Source organism: Nestor notabilis, unplaced genomic scaffold (assembly GCF_000696875.1).
Source record: "Nestor notabilis isolate BGI_N333 unplaced genomic scaffold, ASM69687v1 scaffold4367, whole genome shotgun sequence".
Taxonomy (NCBI): domain Eukaryota; kingdom Metazoa; phylum Chordata; class Aves; order Psittaciformes; family Psittacidae; genus Nestor; species Nestor notabilis.
Genome location: NW_009937671.1, coordinates 4858 through 29360, shown reverse-complemented (window position 1 = coordinate 29360; position 24503 = coordinate 4858). Strand labels below are relative to the sequence as shown.

Below are 24503 nucleotides of genomic sequence, written 5' to 3'. Positions count from 1 at the left end.
GTGTCTTGTGTGACCTATACCAGAACTGTCTGATAATTTTTGCTTCCTCTATCATCAAGATCAAAAAAATATGATTCCAAATTGTATGCACAGGTATTAGATGGAAAAACAGATTTAGATTTTATTCTTCCCCAGTGCTTAATTTTCTACTTCCAGATTTTCTTTAACAAGGAAGGAATTTTAAAAGTCTCAAATGCTGAAGGAAAAAGCTACTCAAAAAAACTGTCTTTCTTACTGTAAAAACATCTCATATGGATACATCAAAGTGAGGAAAAAATATTAACGGAAACAAAAAGCTTTAGAAATATTGATGTGACAGAATATTGTGTATCATACCTGACTCCTTAACATGTTTATCTAGAAAAACACAGGCTGTGTTTGCACTATCAATCAAGACAGCAGTAAGGAATAAATACGCAGTAAATGACAGCCTGACCTGAAACCTGAGCACCCGTTGCCACGGAAAAGCTAACTAGCAATGTGTTACCTGGACTTGAGTCCAGCTGAGACTGGACTGTGTTCACCACCTTTTCCTTTTTGTTTCTGAGAGTTTCAGCTGGGCTTCAGCAGGTAACGGCATTTGCCGTCAGGATCAGATTGAAGGAAGAAAAAGTGGTGTGCTCTGCTTTGGTCCCAGGTGGCTCCTGCCTCTACAGCTCAGCCTGTAGAATGGCTATGTGCCTGTACATCTCCCCTCTGTTTCGGGGAGCTGATGACTGACAGCTTCTCTTCACAGCTGCTGCCTCCCAGGAACAGAAGGGGAGAAGTGCCTGTCTCTCAGAAAAGATATGCTGCTCAAATTGAGTTCAGTCAGTCAGTCTGTGTCAGTGTGTCTGTCCACAAAGGACCCAATAGACTACAATTAGGAGCTTGGCAATTTAAATGAGGTTGGTTACAAGTTCTAGTTTTGACTAACACCCAACATATCTGTATTGTAAATATGAACACAGTGATGCAGGAGATTCACATATATATATATGTATATAAACATAATTTATATAGACAGATAAAAGGGGGGGAGAGGGAAATATATACAGAAGTTGCTAATTCCAAGTGTGGCTTTACCAAATAGAAGGTTTTAGTACAAGAGTTATCTCAAAGAGGAGAAAGAATAAAAAAAGACAAAAACATGTCAGGTCCAGGATTAAACTGCATGTTTTAAACTAATGTTCAACAAACTTCCATTCCATTCCAAGCTCTTTCCCAAAAGAATTACTGGAGTGAATAGGATTTTGTTCTCACAAAACAGCTTGAAAATATTTTGATGATTTAACTGTTATATGGTTTTAATTATTTTCAAACTTTTTTCCTCACCTGAATCTGTATTTCTTGCTGGAAGTCAGAACTTCAGTAACTAGAGAATTCCACTAATTATGGCTAGAAATATTAAAAAATCTCAGAACATGCTGAAAAAAAAATAATTGAAAACAATTTATTTTGAAACACTAATTTTGAATGAAATTGTAAAAATAAACTCTGGCCATGGAATGAGAATTGGGGGGAAAAAAAAAACCAGGACAAGAAAACTTATTCTGAGTAAGAAGAAGAATATAAAACAAAAGAATAAGAAACTTGAAGTTGCTCCAGCATGAAAAAAATGACAGTATTGTTGATCAGCACCTTGGTATGATCTTGGCACTGCATTTCTGGTGGATTTTAACTGGACAAACAGGCAACTATAAACACTCAAGCAGGATGTTACTAACAATGAACAAGCTGCACTGTAAAAAATGGAATAAAGCAGATGCAATAAAACCCATGCTTTCCAAGAAGACCGGATGCAAAAAGCCTTGAAGAAAGTAACATTCAGGTCAGAAGAAAAAAAAAAAGGAATTCCGTATTTTGGATTTTCTGTTATTCTTCACAAGTAGCCTGAAGTTTCATGTGGACAGTGATGTGTAAAAAAAGTTCAGATAGGAACAGCAAATATTGAATGTCACCATTTTGAGAAGGTATTTGATAAGGCTATTAGCTTGGATATGTTGCAGGGAAAATTTATTCATCTGGATTGAACTGTATCTGTTTGGAAAAATCAGGATGGTGTGATTGCCATTTCTTAATGACATGAATACCATATCAACAGTTCAGGTTCAAAAGAAATAAATAGAGCAAATTACATAATTTATTCAAGCATTTTCAGAAACACTGGCTTGCCCATTGCCTTATTCATCCTGCTTCAGGTCATTGGAAAGATCAACCAACCTTTAGTGAAACATTAAACTGAGTTGCTGGAAAATAAATGTTTCTCGTGAAGCATATCATTGTCTCTCAAAATGTGGAAAGCATGGTTTTCAAGAGTGCTGGAGGAAAAACTTGCTTCTAAGTCTTCTTTGACTTTGTCTCCCTGACTCATTGAGTTATATGGTATGTTAGTCTGCATTGTGTAATTGAAAATCAGTCTGACATTTGTGGTTTATTAGTGGTTGAGTTAACAGTAGCAAAATCAGAAATGTAATGACCAACGAGCATATATTGATGAAGCAAGGGAATAGAAGAGCAGCTGTTAGGAATGCTAAGTCTTGCTTTGCATCTTTGAAACTAAACAGAGTACAAACATAGACACAAGGAAACAACAAAGACTGTTAAAGCTGCAAAATCTTCAAAGACCAATTTGTCCAAGTACCTGGTTATAACCACTGAGCCACAGTAGGAACTAAGTCAATATCCCCTATGACACATCTATGGCTGCAGACGGAATGCAGTTTGTGATATAACAAGAAATGATGGCCTAAAGTGGGTAAATCTGTCTTTTTCAATGATTTCTCCCAAATTCAAGGTAGAATTTCTGTGAAAAGAACCCAACCAACCAACCAGCAACAAACCCCAACAACAAAACCAAAAATAACCCAAACATTCGAAGATTTTCAGGTCAGAAAAGGTAAGTGGTAATTTAGCTTTTGGAAAATAGGAAACACTTGAACTGCACTTGAACAGTCCTCAGAGACTAGTTTATCTGGTTCTGCAAGTATGATAACATGTAATCCATGTTCAATACTATTGGATGAAGGCTAGCAGGAGAGCCTGAAGAAAATATCTGATTAATGTCTCATGCTAATGAAGTGTCTTTCTGCTCAATTGCACATTAATATAAGGATGTGGAACCTTAAAGAAGTTGTAATGACCACAGAGGCAATCTAAACCAATGAAATAAGTCACATTCAAACCACGATTAGGCAATGACAATCATCTAGTAACACCGAGCTTAAGATCACAGGTGGCCTGGCAGTCTCGAGATGTAAGGAAAAAGAAACATTTGGGATGTTCTGAGTAGAGCTTTCAGACTGTGAAAGCAGTCACAAGACTCAGGGAAACATGGATACTGAGCAAGACAGGTTGGTCAGAAATGTGGAGGGACCGGTCAACTGGACTTTCCAGGGGTATAGACATAGGCATTGTGGGCACAGGAGGAAAATTCTTGCCTTATGTGCAAGACAGACCTACTGAATGAGAGGTCTGAAAGTTAGTGTGTGATTTAAGCCTCAGCTGGGTAAAGACTGAGTGGAAAATCAGTGAGTAAAGCAATGGCAAGGAGTATGGTACAATTAGACCATTGACCAGGATGTTTACTGGGAGATTCACAGACTGCAGCAAATATTGCTAAGTTTCAAATAATGCAAAAGATATTGTAAACTGTAACTGTAAAAGGATAGGACAGATTATAATAGATTCTAGAACTGATACAATTAAAAGATGTAAAAATATTTTCTCTACTGTTAATGAACATCATAGAAGGTGCTGGCCAGGTCCTTGAAATCCAAATATAAGCTCCAAGAATTCATAATGTTATATTTTTGGATCAGTTAAAGCACATCAGTGAACCTATGTGGTGTTACCATTAGACAACAGTGATGGTTCTGTATAAATTCACTGTGTTTTGAGACTGGTGCTATGTGGCGAAACTATTGTAATTCTTGGGTTTATCAATAATATCAAGGATTGTGCCTCTTAGACCCTTAATTATTTAAGTCAAGGGTGGTGAGGCACTGGAACAGGTTGCCCAAAGACGTGGTAAATGCTCCATCCCCAGCAGTGATCAAGGCCAGGTTAGACAGAGCTTTGGGCAACATGGTCTAATGTAAGAAATTGCAAAACATAAGAATGACCAATATTTCCTGTGTGAACTTAAATTTGAAAGTCTAGCAATTAACTGACTTGATTTATGCAAATCCTGTTTCTGTTTGAACTGCATTTTCAGTAATGCAGCTCTTCAAGTTAACAGAATAAAATTATTTGCTTGCCATTTCTTCACAATTAGCATTACTGAAATCAATGAGACTAGTCTTCGAATATGATTTAGTGAATTAAATTCAGATTGGTGAAATTGAGATATTAAAAATAGGGAAAGTATCAGGATCATATATATGATCTGGATATATATAATATATATACACATATATATATTTACATATATATATATATATAAAAAAGAACTATTTGTGGAACTGGGAAAAAAAAAGGAGGGGGCAAAATGCCAAGATTCAGGGAGTGTTGATAAACTGAATTACCAATGAATAATGTAAGGGTAAGGAGCAGACTATAAGCAATAGTATTTCCCATCTGCATATTCCAGCTTAGCTGGATTGCAGTAAAGTACAGTTTAAATGTTAAATCTTTTAAGCAAAATGTTATGCTCATATAAATCCATTAATATAAAATCTTGGATAATCTTTTGCACTTCTACATGCATGGAAATGTCTGATCATTCTAAGTTTTCCAGCCTCTTAAGTTGCACAAGCACAGGCCATTTGAATTAAGCTTTTGTTTAAAGCAAAATAAATATGAAGTTTGCACACTTTATTTCAGCTGGGCTGGCTTCTTTTCCAGGTGACTCATTCCCTTTTGCAACTACACAATAGAAAGCCTATAGTAAGTCACTAAGAAGTGTCTGCTTACATATACAGGAAAGAAGTTTAATGAATCATGAAGCCATGACAGAGTAACAATAGCATTTCCTTATGCAAAAGGTATAAACCCACTACAGAATGTAGCAGAAACATTTGTTTCAAAATCTGCCATTAATGGAAGCTTTTGTATATTTACCTTATTTTCCTTTGTCATAAAATAAGGGTTTTGTTGATAAGCTGAAATGCCGCTCTTCATTTTAGACTTGATCCTTTGTTTTTCAGGATTAAAATCTGATTTGGTTTACTATGATTCACACTTCAGAAATGTGAATTTTAGAAGACTCTCCCAGTGCGACACAGAAACTTTGGGTAACGGGATATTTCTTGAACTTCCCCCCCCCCAAATGTTTATGTATGCACACCCCATATTTAAAAGTGTTCCCTTGCTTTCACGCAAATACAGTCTGAGCAGTATCACCTGTTAGTTGGAAATACAAGTGCAAAATTATTGAAGTCCCCCTTATTTACCTTTTCAAATGCTCGTTAAATGCACTCAAAAATAGCACTGTATGTTTTGGGGTATACGATCATTAGGAAAAGAATGTCTATTGATTATATCTTCAAATGTTGTATAAAACAGCAGGGCAACACTGTATGATGAAACAGTAACATTACTCTGTCTTAAAATTTTCTGTATTCTTATAATAACCATAGAGTTGTATGGTTATTTACTTTTCATAAAGACAGAAATAACAAGATGTTTTGCTACACTTCAAAAAAAACCCCCAAACTTTTAGATGTATGGTTTCCTGATATTAAAAGAAATAAACACTGTCACCACATCTTGTGACAAAAACGTAAAACATGTTTAAAGGTCAGCATAGTTTTTGCATGAAATACGTCTGCAGAGAAAAAAATTGCTTGAGAAGGGAGAATGAGACTTTTGGAATAGTTAACTACAGAGCAGCTGGCACAGATTAGCCTATGTCCTCATACAATCAAAATGTTTCTATTAGAGAACTTGAGATAACTAGCTTGAGAGCATTTAAGTGTACTCCAGTATTATTTTTTCCCAATTTAGTTAAGCATTATCTCATGAGATATGACTGCATTATCCCAGCAGAACTGAAGAATTACCATTCCTACAGTAATATGTATATATCTGTATGTGCTTACTATCAGATTATTGAGCTTGATCTTTATCTGTGGTGTATGCCAATTTTTATTGGTTTAACACAAGACACTTCATGACAAAATCAGCTCAGGGGAGAAAGAAACATTGCGTGAAAACTGGCTACTGATTCATGAGGCCAGAAGAGTGAAACTACAGTCTCAGACATGCACAGCAGAAATACACATATGGGGAAAGAACCTGACCCAGTCTACAGCCAGTACCAACGCAAGCTATAGCGAATTTATAGTCACCATCAGCCGGCCTCCCCAAGGAAGCACAGCACCAAGAACACAGCACACTTCAAGTGCGTTCAAGGCACCTTATAACGAGTGGTGTCGGACCAGTGATTACTCAATTTGAAGAATAGCACGTTTGGAATCTAAAAGTACTTCTTACCTTATAGAAATGTAATCCTAAAATAAATGTCACTATTATTAATCACGTCCTTCCATGTGTGGACATATCCTTCCATATATGTGGATGCATATGAGAAATGCATAAATTCTAGAACGTCCAGTAAAATATTTACAAAATGCAGTTCCATCATTATTTCAGTTGTCCAGCTTCCTTTGACTCATATCAACGTCACACATAAATGTCAATATATCTGTTTCACTAAGTCAGTGTGTTTATTAACATGAGCAAAATACCATTTGGCTCTTCTCCATTTAAAAATGAGATAATAGAGGTTATTATCAGACCTAGCTAACTGGATGACTGCAGGTGAAATCTGAGGCCCTTAGAAGAGACCAAGAGTTTACCAGCAAGAAAATTAGGATTTCACCAAACTGGTTTGTGTCCTTCTGCTACATCTATCATTCAGGGCAACCATGCCCCGGAGAAGCCATTTTCATTTATTTTTCTCTTGTCCAGAGCTCAGTTACTCAACAGGTGTTTATGCTTAGGAAGATAAATATTTCTAAATATGCAATTAAGTTCAGTAGTCATATTGACACATATACCAAGCTTTTACACTATTCTTGAAGAGAGATGAATAGAGAGCTGAAAGGAACACTTGCTTATGGAGAAGAGTGACAGAAGAGGGCACTGGGAAAAGTGTCCGTAGTTTCCTCAAACTACCCTATGATGACCTCAGAGAGACAAAAAGCACAATCAAATGAGTAAAAGAACACCTACAAATTATTTCACACATTTAATTTAAAACTAAAAATGATTTTAAAGCATGGGTGCTTTGAAAATGAGAGACTTGTCCTTACTGGGAACAAACTGTGAAATTTAATACAGAATGCATGAGTGTAACAAGCAGGAGCAACACTGCAGCTCTGAAAGATCATTTTTACGGCTCCTGAGGAACTTCCACCTATGTATCTCAGGTAATTGCACAGATTCTACTAATACAACATTTTGGTGCACCCTTAATACAGTTAACCTTACACTACATGTGACAAGGAAAAATATTAACTCCATTTTAAGGATGTGAAAATGATAGGCACGAGAAGAGCTTTTCCTAAGGCTAAAGCAGGACTTGACCTAAGCAACAGTGCTGGCCACTGGGCTAAGTTCTCCTCTGATTTTAACACTGCTTCTCTGATCTATCCCTGGAGTGGTAACATTTGGAAGTGTATTTAACGCTCTAGTTAGAGAGGTAATGACTGTGTTTGCTATGATTATGTCTGTTGGGGGATGTTTCATTACTGGTTCTCATATTTCAAGCTCAGTTCTGACAGTGTAATCAAACTGGAAAATACGTAAATCAGAGTTTTCTTGATATTTATTGAATGCACGTATTGTTTTGCTACATTTAACAAGAGGGTTGTTGTTTTTTTAACATTCTTCCCCTGCTCCCTTCATCTCTAGAGATTTCCAAGGCAGCTCAGTGTAGCTTTATGTTTATCAGATTTTTTTCTCCTTTTCCTCTCTGAGACAGGAAGCTGAGGGTTTTGACCTCATCTGGATCTTTCCCAGTGTCAGGAGGTGGTCTGTTCAAAAAGATTCCATGACACTGATCTCTTCCTGGTTTATGAGATTGCTAGGTCAGTAAGTAAGGTCCCTACTGTTTTTTCCACAGCTGTGAAATAACCAATGGCCTCCTCTGAGAGCTAATTATCAAATCTTCTGAATATTTCTTTCAAGGAAAAAGCACTATCTTTCCAGTTAGTAAATTCCACCGCAGAGTAATTTAGCAAAGACTGCCTAATTGTAGAAGTTCTGGCTCACGTGAAGCAGTTCATTTAAGTAAAATGTTAACACTGGAGGACCTGCTTCTTTGTATTTTTTTCTCAGTCTTATCAGTATCTTTTCTCATAGTCACAACCCCTTGTACTGTTTATAAAAATATTATAGAACAACTGTCATATCCAGTGAATCCACCAAGTGACAAATAATAGGATTCTTCTGTATGACTTACATGGATATGGACACTGTTCCAGATTTGTCATTTTTCTGTCTTTATCCTCCTCACCAATAGACCCAGCCTTTGTGTTCCTATTGCCTCCACACATGACTGGCCATATCCATATCCTGTTCATTTGACATTAGATACAACCCAGTGGAAACATCTCGATCACAAGTTAGAAAGTATCTTTTCTGACACTCAGTGAAATCAAGGAAATGTGGAAGGAAATCTCCAGTGACTGCCAAGACAACTCTCTTTAAACACCTGGCAGAAGTAGAAGTAATCAGAGCACTCCTAAAAATTCATATGTCCCAATCTGAACTGATCTACCTCTAATTTATTCAGTAGAAAACCTTGAATTGAAAAGCATAATTAAATGGTTATTTATTAATAGATTTCACTGATAGTTCAAAATTTCTTGCTACCAAAGGTCAGTCAATAGGTTTAAGCTCACAAAAATCCCCAGAACACCATGAAACTCTTTGTCTGCTTTCTTTCTCTTAGTTTCAGTACATTATATAATTTCACCTGGGACATTCTTTTTTAAGTTACATATTTAATCTGATTCTGCTGGCTAATGAAAATATTAATAATAATAATATGCTCATTTTGCCTGCATACCCTCAAGATTTAATAAATTATTGGAATTCAAGAAATTCTAAATCCTAACACCTTCTCTGCCTTTGATCAAGAATAAATGACTTCTCTGTTTTATTTATACTTGAAATAATGTTATTATCAGCAATTCTTCTCCCAATGTGCTAAATTTTGATTAGATTCTCTAAACAACACCACAAAAAGGTAGGGTGTTTACTGGGGATTATGTGATAAATATTATATACTGTTTTTAATAAAAGCTTCTACAATGATTATTTGTAGAAATTCTCACACTGCTTTTTAGAACACAGATAATACACAGATGGAGTTCATTTCTACAGGACAGACTGATCTAGCACAAATGAATGCTTATCTTATTTCCCTACAGAACATGTGAAGTGATATAATCACAAAGCAACTGTTCGAGACACTGCCAAAAATGATCAAAACCATTGCCACATAATACATATGCATACAACATGGGGACTCACAGAGAAAGGTAAAAGATTTTATGCTTTGGTCATGGTAAAGAAGACAAATCTCACTATTTGTCATGGAGTAATGGGAACCACTCAAGAAGAGAAAGATCAACACTATAATCAAGTAGATGCCATAGATTCCTCTTGATATAGAGCCTCCTTGTGCATTACTGGGTTAATTTGCAGGGCCTGCTGGAATTGTGGCCTGGGTGTAAATCTCAGTTGGTGTTAAATACGAGAGCATCCAAATTAGAGTGAGGGCCCAAATCCAAAACACCCACTATAAACTATTCCTACAATTACACAGTCCTATGCACAACAGAGTTTTTCCCCTGTCTGTACAGAACTACATTTCAAATTCAATCCAAGCACTGTATACCACTGAATCAAATGTTAGGCTTAACAATAAACAAAGAAAGAGTCTTAAAATAAACTGTAACAAACATTTCCTTTGCATTCTTAATTAAGCCCCACTCCCCAGCTGCCCTAGGATGACCAGGAGAGAGCAACGATTTCTAGTGGCTAAATTTCTTTTTTGTCTCAAAGAATCTGGGGTAATACCAGGGGTAAAACCATCCCTATTCTCAGTTCCTTTAACACTTGGTGTTTAATAATCCCACAAGCCATTTTTGGTGAAAAATGTATTCCAAGAGGGAACAAAAATGTGTTCCAAGCAGGAACAAATCCACTATTTCTGTTTTAGTCTGCCCATACACTTTCTACTCTCCCCCATACAGACAAACCTTACCTTTGGTGCTCACAATTCTGTCCTTACCAAAGACTGAAGCTAATACTAACGGCAGTGGCGGGGAATACTCTTTGCTTTATGACAGTGTCCTACTATCAAGGGCCTAGGGAGAAGAACCAAATAGTTCTCTTCTACTACAGGCAGTAATTAAGAAAAGCAAAAGAAAGCTAATTGTGTCGGAGACAAAAAAGCCTTAGCACACAAGACATAGCCTCTATTTCAAACATACATTAAGAGCAATTTAGTGCTTATACTGCATAATATTTGTTATTTCCTCACTCATCACTTATTCAGACTGAGTTTGATTATGCTTGCACTACATTCTCTGTCTAGATCCCCAGTGGTATATAGTTTTGTTTTCAAAAAAGTTTTCTGTTGAAGTGGAATAGGACACTGACTTGTAAAATGCTGGGAAATGCACATCAGGAGGATGCATTCATGGATAGCTGAACAGCTGGCCAACAGAATGAATATATTACCACAAGGCTACTGGGAATTAGTGAGAGAACTAGAAAGCACAAGCACAGGGTGGGGGAATATTCTGCACTAGTTTTTACATTGGATGTGATATATTTCAGACAGCTGAAACTAAAGCTGTAAAAATCTCAAGAGACTGCCTAGTTTGTCTGGGGGCTAAATGTTAACCTCAAATTAGAAACCCATATTCTTCTACCAGGGCATATTTATCAAATTCAGCTAAAAGGAAACTGCAATGAACTGATCTCTTTTAAAAAAATCTGTCTTCAGAAGATTTGTTGGCAGTTAATATTGTCCAGTCAGAACAATTATGTATCTTGCAGCCAGTTTGATTGGGGTAGAGGACAGAGTCAAAAGTCTTAACACTGCAAGTGATGGAAGTGTACAAAACTGACTACATCTGATAACTAGTCTTTTAATTCATACGTCTAGCATTGTGCGGACATGAATCTGCTTCTCTCTAAGATCCTTTTCTTCCTAATATCTGATTTTTTTTCTCTGGATATTGGCAATCCTAAAATACAGTTTTTCTTTGTGAAGCACTGTTTTAGCATCTATCAAATCAGGCGTGCAGCTATCAAAGAAGGCAGTCCACACTGTGAATTAACATGTGATAGTGAGATTCAGTGTCATTTATCATGCTTTATATCACCTCAATCAGGTAAATTAACTTCAAAAACATGCTCCTGGCTCAAGCTAAACCACATACACCTAACTAAGACTTGCTGCTCTCTAGGAACTCATGTTTTAAAATTTTGGTTGTTGAATTACATGAAGTTACACACTGAGAATATAAATTCTAATTTCCACGTTTTGGGATTGTAGATGATGTAACACCAACAACAAAGAATTTGTAATGATCTAAACTCTACACCCATTCATCTTCACAAGTAGATGGTTTTGCTCAAACATAAAATAGCTTACCTTACCATATACAGTCAAACAGAAAAGTTATACAAAACTCCAAACCTAGACAGAATGCAGTTTAAAATACAGAGAATAATTGCCAGATTAAAGGGTTCAGTAATACCTGTAGTTAACCATGTCACATCTCATACAGTTTTACTAGTTCAAAGACTGAGAATTATGAAAATAAAAGCATCTGTGATAGACTTATATAGGATAAGCCCCTTCAGCCAAACATGATGAACATCGAGGCAGGTAAAAATAGATAAGGCAGACAAAAATGCAATTATAATAAGAAAAGCAGACATTTTTTTATCCTTTAAGTAAATCAGGCTGCTGGATTTCAAAACAGAAGCTTTTGACGCCTGCCTTTTGCACCAAGCTTGTTACTCGCACAAATATTTTTATGGTAGATTGGATCAAAAGATATCTAGGCATCAAGTAAGAATTGGCCTCCATAGTTCTTGAGGATTCTTAGTGTGCATAAAAGCAAAAGTAAAATGTATCCACAGAATATATGAAAGGCAAAAAAAAAAAAACAAAACCCTCCAGGAACTGAAAACAGAAATTAAGCTTGTGTATCTTGATATCACTTCCTGAACTCCTTTCTCTTTTTCTGTCTCACAGGACTTGCTTGTGTTGGTTTCTGGCCTGTGTATTCATACAAATAATCCTAAGCAATATTCTGAGATACAGACAGGTTGTTTCATATTTTAAAGGACCAGTTACTTCAAGAGCCAATGGTGGTGGTTTTATTATTGTTCCTCCCCTTGCATCCCTGCAGTTGCAGAGCTTTGAAATTAAGGAAGTACATCTGTACTCAAAGAAAACCAAATTATTTTCTCATGTGACAATTTTTTTTTCAGGTAGTACTGCAACAGTAATTAAAACAACTGTAACAATAATTTAAACAAGCATATATTTTCAGATAGTGGGTGTGTGGACTCCTCCTTTCCCTCTCCCAAGTGACATGTTTTAGCAGCAAATAGGTGACATCATTAGAGATCACAACCAGAACTTCAGAGTTTGACAGATGGGCTATAACTGAGCTACCCCCCACTTTGGAGAACACAAAAATTTCATAAGTTTTTACAACAGCACACTCTTAAAACAGAGGTTGGTGGAAAGCATAGCAATGGAAAATCTGTTGCTATTTCAGTTGTGTATCTGGTAAGATGGAAAATTTTTCAAGTCTACACAGATGGTAAATAAATTTCTGCTACATGAGACAGTTCCTGGAATAAAGAAATTTTCTCAAATGGCAAGTGCCAATTTTTTTTCAACAAGACTTATTTTTAACTTTCCCAGGGACTTACTGAGAGAGCTGGAAAAGTGTCCTTTCACCTTCAGAATCCTGGTCTAACTCCAGAAATAGCTTCTAATGTTGTTCTCAGCATAGATGAGTTTTCTTTATGCTTTAAAAGACATTTCAAAGCAAAGATCAAAGCTCCAGAATCATACTTTGCTACTGGTAAATACTCCCTCTGAACACAGTGGCTAGAAAATAAGAACTTCTATTCAAACCCTAAGACAATCGTCAATGACTAACACTGCTGACATTTAAACTGTCATTATTACGCTTCATGAGGCAATGCTGTTGACACAAGAGAGCTTGTCTTCCACGAACTAAGCGTAGTCAAAAGGACTGAGAGAGGAGCCCAGAAACAGGGACCAAGTCACTGCAGACTGTATGTGCTATGGAAGCACAGAATAGCTAGGGTTTTGTCAGTCTTATAAATGGATTTGAGTAAAGATTTTACAGAACTGTAGGAATGAACGTTGAGCTAGGGGGCTAGGAACTACTATCACTACTGCAAAACTGGCTCTTGAGGGTGTTTGGGACAGTTTTCCCCCTCATACCACAGTGGAGTCAGTCATGGAAGTTGCTCATCATTTTTTCAACACCTTCATATTCCCTTTCTAATCAGTTCATGTGACTGCATGGCTCTGCTTGGCTGCTGCCTTGAGCCCAAAATCAAACCATGTGACATGTTGATGCTTGCAAGGAGAAAAATACACAGTATTCTCATGTCACTGGGTGATCTTTTCCTTATATATGCATAACCTCCAAAAGACTAAAAGAGTTTAATACTGTCATGCTGAGCTTAGTACATGAAATAAGGAAAAAAAAAATAAAATAAATCAAAACATTTCTGAAAAGGCAGGAATAAGGGGAAAGAATTATTGATCTTAACATACGTACTGGAAGAATATGGGTAGGATGAAGAAGGATCTTTTTGTGTGACAGAGAATGCAGAGGACCTAGAAAAAAAAATTAACTGACATTCTACTCTAAGGCTTCTGTTACTATTCCCAAGAGAGCAACATTCAGGAATATATATTTTTTTTTTTGAATCTGATTAAAGCTAATTTCCCTAGCATAACTATTCATAGGCTTCAGTCTGCAAAAACAATTGATTGATTCCAAATGTATATTGCAAAAGAACCTGCAATAAGAATTATAACTTTATTAAAACCTTAATGAAATGTTAAGTAAGTGAAAGGTGTTAAATTACAAGTCCTGTAGAATATTTACCCACAGTAATATTAATCAAGGTACAGATGTGGAAGAACCTCTTCACAAATTATCTTTGACTTTCTTACTAGCAGTATTGAGGAAAGTCTGGAAACAGACAAACTGATCAAACGGGAGCTGTTCTTGTGAGAATAGAAAGCTTTGTGCAAATAAGAATTGAACAATCACTTCACATAGAAAAATAAATTAATTTTCACCTACTTATTTTTCAGCCTAATCCCACCTATAAAATGGTCTCTCTATATCCCTGTCTTTTTTGTCCTATTCTCTTATTCATGCTTTGGCTATTTTACTTTGTATCCAAGTGTAAAGCCTAAATAAGACAGTACTAATCTACCACATCATCTTGACATTATCTATAAAAAAGTAGAGAATATTTGTAAATGTGTGCGTTCACCATGCTGGAATAGATTCAACAGATATAGTGAGGTGTGATGTACACATACAGTCACTTCTAAATCTGAGTGATTTAAATACAGCTTGGCATTTATCAGAAGCGTAGTGTTTCAGAAAATCTGGATGTAGAAAAGTAGTTTACTTCACATTCCCAAATTTTTGCTTGTGGCCGTGCTTTTTCATTTTCAGTGCAGTAAAGATGTCAGCTTTTAAAATACTTTGAACCTGAAACTGCGTACAGCAAAACCCATGAGTTTTAGCACTGCTCTTTTTTTTTCATGTATTTCATGTATTCATATCAAAGAGCCGTAAGTCACATATCAGTGATTGTTAGTGCATGCAAACCATCCTTTTTAAGAAGGTTGAGGATAACACCCAAGAGATTTAAACATGTAGTAAAAGAACAATCAGCTCCTTTTTTTTTAATTTATTTTTGAATTATTATATTAAATGACATATTTTTGCTAAAGCAAAACTATCCGAATAAATAAAACACTAAGGATAGCCAAATAGAAAACTTTGTTTAGTTAAATACGTTGTATGCAAAAATGTTTAGGAAGAAGCCATCCTGCAGTAAAGGATAAATAAACTTTAATTTAACAAATATTTTACATATTGCATTTGCTATTCTAACTCTAATGTGAGGTAAGACTGCAAACAACAATGCGAAGCTTAAGATAGAAAGTTATTGTTGCAATAAGGCACGTTGTCGAAGGACATCCTCATGTTACAGTGAGCCAATTTCTCATTAACAGAGTGTGCATAAGCCAAGTTCCTTATATTCCGTTGTTGTAAAAGCACTACATGTCAGCTGTGACAGTTATGAAGAAGAGCCAGGATCTGTTTTACATTTGCCATACATTTGCTTCAGCACACACAAACACATAGAGAAGCTGTATTGCTGCCTGGATTTATTTTTTTTTTTAATAGGAGGAAGAATATCCCTCTAAATTTGAATTCATAACCATTTTAGGCTATATACTCTGGATCTTGGAATAGTTTTTGGCAGCAGACACAGCATTGTTTCATTTTGTAAAGCCATATTCAATAACCCTATCTGTGGCATAAACCCTCTTGTCTTTACAAACCTTCTATGTTGCCATTAAGAGAAAGCAGTAAAAGGACATAAGCACGCGCAACACATTATTAGGTGTTTCAATTATATATACTACCATGACAGGAAGCAAGAGAAAGAAAAACCCAAAACCCAAAACAAACCATCACAAACAACAAAACAACCATGGAAAGCACTTGCAGATGGTTCCTGCTCTGCTGAAGTTCAGCCCATGGGGTGGGGGCTGTGTGTGTGCTTGTTTGCTTTTACCTACTGCATGGGAATTGGTCAGATACCTGTGGACTTACTCACTGCTGTACTACTATGGCCAAATACTCCTTAGTAGCAGCAGCAAAGACCTCACTGTTGTAAAGCCTCAGCCCTCAGAGCTGGTGAGGTTGGCTGCTCTTCTGTGTCTCCTCAGACACAGCACCACTAACAGAAATGCTTTTGCTTTTAGCACAGGTCATGTTTGCAGTGAAGAGTTGTGCTGAAAAAGCTGCTCTGCCATAGTTACAGCTTCAAAGGCTCTTTAATCTAGGCAGGGGTGCTCTAATATTGACTTTCCAGGTTACTGCTGAATTTACTGTTTTTGATGGAAGCTGTATCTGTGTGCCCCTCTGATCTCTGTGTTTTCACTTGATTGTTAATTCAAAGTGAACATTCTGCTCATGAAAGTGCCAGATGAACAGTTCTAGGAAGCAAAGTCCATTTTTAAAATTATCCTTTAACCAATGGAAAAGTGTGTTGTGGATAGCGATGTCATGTAATCCAGAAAGTTTTGCCCAAGTGTTTTATTTCCACTTCCCATTTGCTAAACTGTTAAATTTGGGTTCTGCATACTATTCCCATTAATTTCTTCCAAGACAGCTTCCCTCAAAAATGTGATGCTATTTACAAATCTGGTGTCATTTTAGGAAGTGGTCATTGGTCCATTTAACATGAACTACAACCAAGAATTTATAGGCTACAAACAGGAAATAATTGTCTCTTACCATTCAGAACTTTTTAAAGGTGCATCTTAAAAACAAATGTTTTCAAAGTTGTTTTTTTTTCGAGTCAATTACTGCAGATCTGGACATAATTAGAAATTTCTGCATGAAACTAAAGCTCTTCACATTGGTTCCAAGAAACGTGTAATATCACTTTGGTGAAGCGATAGTGCATGACTATGAACCATGTATAATACAAATACTTTCATGACCATTTTAGGTAGCTCAACTCCAACTAATGCATAGCTTGATGTGCAACAGTCTCTTGGTTTGCAGTCTAGACAGCACTGGCAGCTTTTAAAATTTATTGCTGAACACTGTCACAAAAATGTGTCAAAGTAAAATTTGCATAAGGGTTATACTGTAATGGCCTGGCAGTCATCCCATCCTGTTCTCAGCTTGTTTTAAATACTTTTCAGATTGTTTGAAATACATCATACTTTAGTCCAAACACAAAGGAAGTCTGTGGGAAAGCATTCTTTAGCTTCTCAAATGGAGATAATACTTATGATACATATTTTTTGTGAGAGCAACAGAGAAAATTCATGGTCATGTAGCCACAATAATAGGAGTACTTTATCACCACCACTTTATACTAATTACCATAGATAAAATACATAATTTTTAGAAGTTAGATCCAACTACTTTAGTCTATTTATAGTTTTGAACCACATGTTCATTATTAAATGGTAAATTTAGGAAGCAAGTTTTCAATGTAGAAAAGAGAAATATTGATGACAGTCAAGAAGGTTTCAAATTTTTTAGAGAAATCATACTATTTGTTTTGCTTTACTTGCAGCTCTTGCCAGATTCTTCCCAATGCCTTCAAAATTACAACCATTTAATAGCAATGTGCAAATGCAGCAAATTCTTTGTGGTGAAGCAACTGTGGATCTCAGTAATAGTTGCCCACTGTACTACTACTACAGACTGTAGCTCTGAGATGTGGGTAGCTAACATGTGATGTGGTAAGCTAACCTTTCAAAGAGCTGTTATGGCTCAGGATGTCTCACCAGTTTTTGATGGTGTTCATATTCATATTATGAGTTTGGAAAAACAGATCCATGATTTTTTCTAAAACTTTTAGAAAGTTTTAAAAACTTTCAAAAAATTTAGAAAGTCTGAAAATGACAAGAGATGCAGAAATGGAACAAAAGCAAATCCAATTTCTATACATGCTAAAATAGATTTCTGTAGTTTGAATGATCATCTTTAAAAAGAGACTATCAGATTTCTAATATTTGTATTTCCAATTGTTCTTCACAAAACTGGGGAAAACCATTCCTTAGATGCCAAGATTCTATTATTCATCTCTATATCTGAAAAAAAACTATTCTGGCATAAGCACAGGTCTGAATTTTACAGGAAATACAGTCAAAAAAACATACGATTTGAAAGTAATTCTGCTGTGATACTACTTCTATAGTAACTGGCTTCTCTAAGTCTCTAAGGTTACAAATTATTATAGCACCCAAGTTCTGCAAGGCATTTAAACATGTTCTAAGAACACAGCAGTTCCACTGGCATCCATTAATGTTTTTTTAGTATCTATATTTAAAGCAGTGAAGCCTTGATCTCCTCATGACCATACTGAAGCGGTGAAGCCTTGGTATCTTACAACATTCAAACAACATATACATATGTTTTTGTCCAACTTTTTATGACCGTTACAAACTGAGAATTGCGGATTATTTTTTCTTGGTTGCTGAATTTCTCCATTAGAATATTTGCAAGATGATTATTTTTAAAAATACTCAATGGAAGAACATAAACTGTAGGAAATGAATGCATTTAAACACCGTATTTTGCAAAAGTGGAATTAAAGATAATTCACTTTGAAAATCATCAACTTTTAGAGCTGTCATCTTCCTCTGGCTGACACAGTCACAGACTGAATTACAGCAAAAGGTAAATTAAATTTCTATGAGAAAATCAGGATACAGCAAAATGCATTTAATTTTTAATTAAGATTTACTGTACATTGCTGTTGGTTTTATTCATACTTTTATCTTCTATGCTTGTCTTTCCTATGCTGACCTGAGTTGTTATTGCAATAACTACTAACTAGGTAACCTGTATTAGTTTAGACTGGATCCCTACTAAACCAGTTTCTATTAAAAAATGTTAAATACACTTTGACAGTCTTAAAATCTAAATTAAAATTGTTATGAAAAAAAGAATCAATCATTAAATTATCCTCATTCAGGATCAAAATTAAGGTAAAAGGAGATTAAGATTTCAGAAAGACACACTTGTGACAGACCTGGAAACTCAATCTCTGGTATTTTAACTGCAATAAAATAAGAAAAAGATCTAAAATTTTGGATACTACTGTTCACAACAAGCTCACATAACTTATTATATAACCATTTACTGTTGACAAGTGAATGCTCAGTTGAAAAACATTATGCAAAGTGAATAGTAGAGATGTCAGGGAAAAAAATCGTAAGAAAACCATTTCAGTAAAATAGGTAGCTCTTATGATACTTTTGGAAGCTTTCCTATTGCCTCTCCCAGGTACCTTACAGGGAGGACTAAATCAGCAGGCAAGGCTCTATAGGCTTCCTGTGGAGTCAATTTACAGGGTGATAAAAGCAGAAGATCCTGGAAGAACCTAACTTTCTAACTTGCCATAAAGAGTATAGCTTCAGCCTTGTAAAACAGAACTTAATACAGACTGTAACAGAAGACGGTCGCCTTCATGTCTCATGGGCAAGCATAATACTCAAGTAGCATATATGGATGAAAGACCCAAATTCAACTACGCAATTTTTTTTCCTCATATTACTATAATCATAATTGATGAAACAATGAAACAAACTTTATTGGAACAGTCCAGAAAATGTAAATCCATGCTTTGAAAATTCACAGCTTTCATGTGTGGGAAAGGCACTGCTACAAAGACCTGTGTCACCCCAGGTAACATTCTATTCAGGTTTAATTCTACATTTACTGCCATCCTTCTGATAATATTTTTCTTAAATTAATTTGCATCCCAGTGACACTGGTGGCTGCTGTCATGGTGACATTAGCTGTGTCCTTAAGTATCATTTGCAAACCACAAAGCATTTAATCTAGAAATCTGGATTAAAATAGTAGCAATAATAATGAACACTAGGAAATGGCTGTGAGTCTTTAGTCTGGTAGGAATGAGATAACATCTACTGTTTGAAACTGGAAAACTTCTAAGCAGGCCACCATGAAGAATTGCAAGTAATAAATATAAAAAGCAACAGTTTCATAAAAGAGAGATAAGGAATTCATACACCGAAACGTTTACTTCATTCCTTTTTCAGTGACACATTGATACCCTGATTAACCCCTTGATTATCAGTCAACACAAAACCTGGAAAGCTTAATTAGTGTGGGATTTTTCAGTCAGACCTAGCACCATTAACTTCTCACAATCAAATTCAGGTGCTTCCTATTTCCAAGCCTTAGAAAGTCTTTCTGGGAAAGCAAAGGAAAAGAAGGTGCTGTTTATCAACCATCTGAATCCTGGTGACTTGAGGGAGCAAAGAATGCTGTAACAGCTGGACCTGTTTGCAAAAAGCATCTTCAGTGTCAGTGCATCCATCACGAGTAAAGCAATTTACTGAAATGGAGCTAGTGCTGGTCAAAGATGCTAAACTTTAAGCCCTTAAACCCTCAAACCTACATTCATCTGCATAGCAAGCACAAGAGATCCACACTGTCTCACCTCAGCTGATGCGAAGATAAGAGGAGAGGTCACGGTCTACTGCCACAGTTAAAAGCAGTTTAATATATGTTAATGAAGAACAGGTTTTCAGAAGAGTTGGGTACCAGTAAGAGCAGGATGAGACTACTCAAAGGTCCTAAGATCTTAGATATCATGAAGCAGCTGAAGTTCAGTACCTTTCTATGATCCACCAAGGTGCCACCTGCAGGTTTGGGTGCCCAAATACAATTAGCAATTCATTTCCATGTGCCTTTTCCCATATTCTGCCCTTTATGAGCACATGTTTATGTGCAACTACAATTGACACTGAGCATTAATCAGACAGTGGTGTGTTTTAGGCCTTAACTGTGCTGTTTGAACTGCTGACCTGAAGAGAAAAGGTTTTATATACCATTCCCAATCCCTTAATTCTTCCTGTCACTGCAAAGCAAATACTTGGGTTTTATGGATGGATTCAGTTTCAAGTCTGTTGTTTTTCTAATGTCTTGTTAAAATTACAAAAGTGGCTTTCAGGGAAAGTTTGTAAACATAGGCACATTTTTCATTACAGATTATTACCAACACAGACAATCTTTTGTAAAATAGTGCATGATTAGATATAAGTGATAAAATCCTGCATGCACAAACATTGTTTGTAGAAGTGTCCTGTAAACTCAGAGAAGTAATATCACAAGCAACAGCAGATCATATCTTTTCCCTTTTGCCAAATATTTTACAGCTGTTGGTAAAGACTTACTTAACCAAAGTGGTACAAGGTCATTCCTTCAGATTTACAGACTATATCCTCTTTTACAGTGCACACAGCTTCACAATTGCTGCAGTCACATAACTCTCAACCTTCCTTGAAGGAACTCCTTGTTTTGCTCCTTTCTATGCTCACATCTTTTCTTATATTTTCTCACTGTTGGTCTCACTGGAATTTTTACATTTCCTCTTTTTAAATATTTAGTGGCAGAAACACAAATATACTCTCAAATATAATTCTTGCGAGTGTACATTTAAAAGATGAGTACATGACCTCGAAATGAGACAAGGTGATACATGGAAACTAGCAGGATCAAAGCTTTTAAAAAATATACCATGGTATATCTTGCTAACAGTATGAAATGTGCACATAGATATTAGCAACTATGCTTAGAAAAAAAGGAAATGCTAAAGAAGAGCAGCTGAGAATATGTTTATAATAGTAAATTAGTTCTCAAATATAATATTAATTTGGTTAAATTTTATGTTTTTAAACTTGAAACGTTTTCTACAGGTGGGTAAGTTTAGCATTTCTGGTACTGCTGGCTAGCAGTTTCCATTTCTTAATTGTAACTCAGAGCCTACTTACTGCATCAGTTGAACAGTTACCACATGAACCGTGATTGCATGAACTACCAAAGGAAGACTGGCTTTGAGGGCTTCTGAAACCTTTTGCAAAATTTACTTACAGCTGCAAACCATATCAATTGCATGCTAACATTACTAAAGGGTCAATACAAGGAAGCAATGGCCAGCAGCTCAGGATGCTATGTTGGCATAGAGTACTTTAGATGTGAATTTGTGCTTTAGTGAAACAGTTACTGAGGCACTACAGATGATAAAACAAACCCCACACCCCCACTTAATAGAAACCAGACTTATTAAAAAAAAAACAACAACAAAAAAAAAAAGAAGCTGGATGATGTCAAATGAAAAAAGACAATAAGAAGTTAACAATTACAAATTGGTTATTTGCGAGAACAAGCAGCATAACCGGGAGTGTTAGACTTTAGGCTGAATTCTGTTGTCCTATAGTCAGCACATCTCCTTCCATTAAAGCCAATGGAAGTTTTATTGCCAGTGAATCTGTCCATTAAAGTTTTGTAATGATACTCTTTTTTACTCTTTGTAGACAGTGAAACTCTCCGGTTTCTTCAAAATTTCAAAACATTTTTTCAAGCTCAGCAAACTTTTTTTTTTTTATGAACATTTGCTCATGGGGCTGAGCTGAAAACCAAAGAACTTCTGCAAATTGTTTCCACTCTTTTTTTCCCTTTTAAAGTTTTGTTGCATATTTTCTCTGCTCTCTTTTTTCAAAAAGGTTTCCAAAACCCTGGACACAGTTTCCTAAGAGGAAAGAGATAATGATACTTGATAGCAGCAGAAGAAACAAAAATAAAACCAAAAAACAAAAATAAAACCAAACCCATAGAAGATACTTATTCATTTAGCCTTGAACAACATACATAAAAGATATCTATAAAGTGAAAATAAGGTATCTTCCAAATTCATGGCTCAACCATTTTCAGACTTTAAAAAGAACTCCCGAAACTCAGTTGTTTTACAGACACATTTTTCTCAAAACCATTTGAAGAAAAATCTGACAAACTAATGAAATGAGACTGAAAACCACATTTTATTTCCAATCAATTAGTCATGGAATCACCTTCATAAGAAACTGGGGGGAAACACTAGAAAAATCCTCTGCAGTTTATGAGCATCCTACCTTTCTTTTGCGCAGTTTCACTTGAGTGTCTGAATATTCTTGTGTGGTCAAATGATTCCTTTCATGTAAACACTGAATGTCTTCTGCTGAACTGACATTTGAAAGGCATTTGTTTTCAGGGGCCACTTGAGGTTCTGTGAAACCACTTTCATCCAGACCATTTTCCACTGCTGAGATGTGAGAGCAAGGAGAAGATTGCATAAGGCAGTCGCTGGATTCCACTGCTGAACAGAGTTGTCTGTCACTGCTGCTGCATGATTCAGAAGAAATCCCACTCTCTACCACATTACACTCAGACTTTCCAAGCCCATCTTTAAAAGCATCAGATTTCCGGCGCTGTTGTGCAATTACAGCAGTATGAAGCAGCTGCTTCCCAGGCATAATAATTTCTTTCACATTTGGCGAATTAGAGCGATTTTCTTCCTCTACAACTACTTCATTTAAGCCTTCACAATTACAAAGCTCTGGGCTTTGGCCAATACTGCCACAAACGTCGTTGTCTTCCACCTCCTCTTTAGGAACCGTGTCACAGCCAGGTTCATTACTTGTATCTTCAATTATTCCAGATGCTTCAGCTGCTTTGTTACACTCTGTTATTGGTAACATCTGTGTTAAGGAGCCCGCTCCATTTAAACTCAACTCTTCATCTTTTGGTTCCCCTCCTACAGCAGTGATGTGGTAATTAACACTATCCAGGTTTAGTGCTGGATAGTCATCATTGTCATCAGACACATGGACTAGAGTTTCTGTGCTAGCCTCCAGAAAACACTCCTCATCCTCATGGTTATCATTTTCATCCACTTCCTTTGAAACATTTCCCAGCTGCTTTGCAGGGAAGCCAATCAGATCTCCACTATAACAGCACTCTGGAAATGAAGCGCACTTTTCTTTCCGGTCCACGCTCAAAACCTCATCTTGTTCCATACTTGTCTGCAAGTTAGCACCTACAAGTCCGTGACGACATGCTGTATTATACTCCACAGACTCCAAAGCCAATCCCATCCACTGGGTCACATGCTCTTCCCAGCTTTTCTTTCTGATTGCTAGAGACATGTCATAACAGTTCAGCAGCAGGCTGCAACGTACCTTCCACAGAGGACTAGAGGAGATGCCATGGCTGCTGTGCACTGCTCTGGAGGGAGGGAGGGTTTCATCATTTTAACATCTGCAAGAAATAAAAAAAAAAGGCTGAGTCATTGAATCAACTCCAAATAAATTAAAAAAGGAAGGAACAGTTTAAACGAAAGTGTAAAAGCAAGATAAGACTGCGGGGCCAGGACAGGCGTTTAGAAGACTGTTTTGTTTAAAGTTTTAATACTTTCATGCAAAACTCATGACTACGTGAGTTATTATGACAAGGCTCATAATTCAGTATAACTTTTATTCTGATTACTCTCCAATATCAAGTAAACAAAAATGGTATAAACAAGCATGTGGACAGGCAAGTAGCCCCAGAGATTTGACAAAAAGTCTCTCTTCACTATGTCCGTCATAAGATACTTACTTCCATGGGTATAAATGGCATTACGCCTTATGATTCCTTTGCACACAAGGTTATTCCGTATTTCTTCCCCCTTCAGAGACACCCATGGACTGCAGAATTCTGGCTGTTTCCCAGAGAGGTAGAACAGAACTTGAGGGTTATTCTGAATTTACCAAAGTTATAAACCACACGTCTTATGAGTAACTTTTGCCCATTCAGTCACTCTCATTTTTATTGTTACCGTTTCTCTTTCTTCAAGACAAGTTGTAATTACAAGTGTTATGTTAAACT

At 36.3% G+C, this 24503-nt stretch overlaps 1 protein-coding gene across 1 annotated transcript in view; it reads right to left on the bottom strand.

Annotated features, from left to right (window-relative positions):
• LOC104409137 (rho GTPase-activating protein 7-like) overlaps nucleotides 1-23782 on the bottom strand; it is a gene marked incomplete at its 3' end in the record, with an annotated part of 41262 nt that extends 17480 nt beyond the window's left edge. Inside the window, exon 1 of the mRNA XM_010018928.1 lies at nucleotides 22730-23782. Within this exon, the coding sequence (XP_010017230.1) occupies nucleotides 22730-23782 (1053 nt within the window). The remainder of the gene's footprint in view (nucleotides 1-22729) is intronic.
• Between the last annotated feature and the right edge of the window lie 721 nt (nucleotides 23783-24503).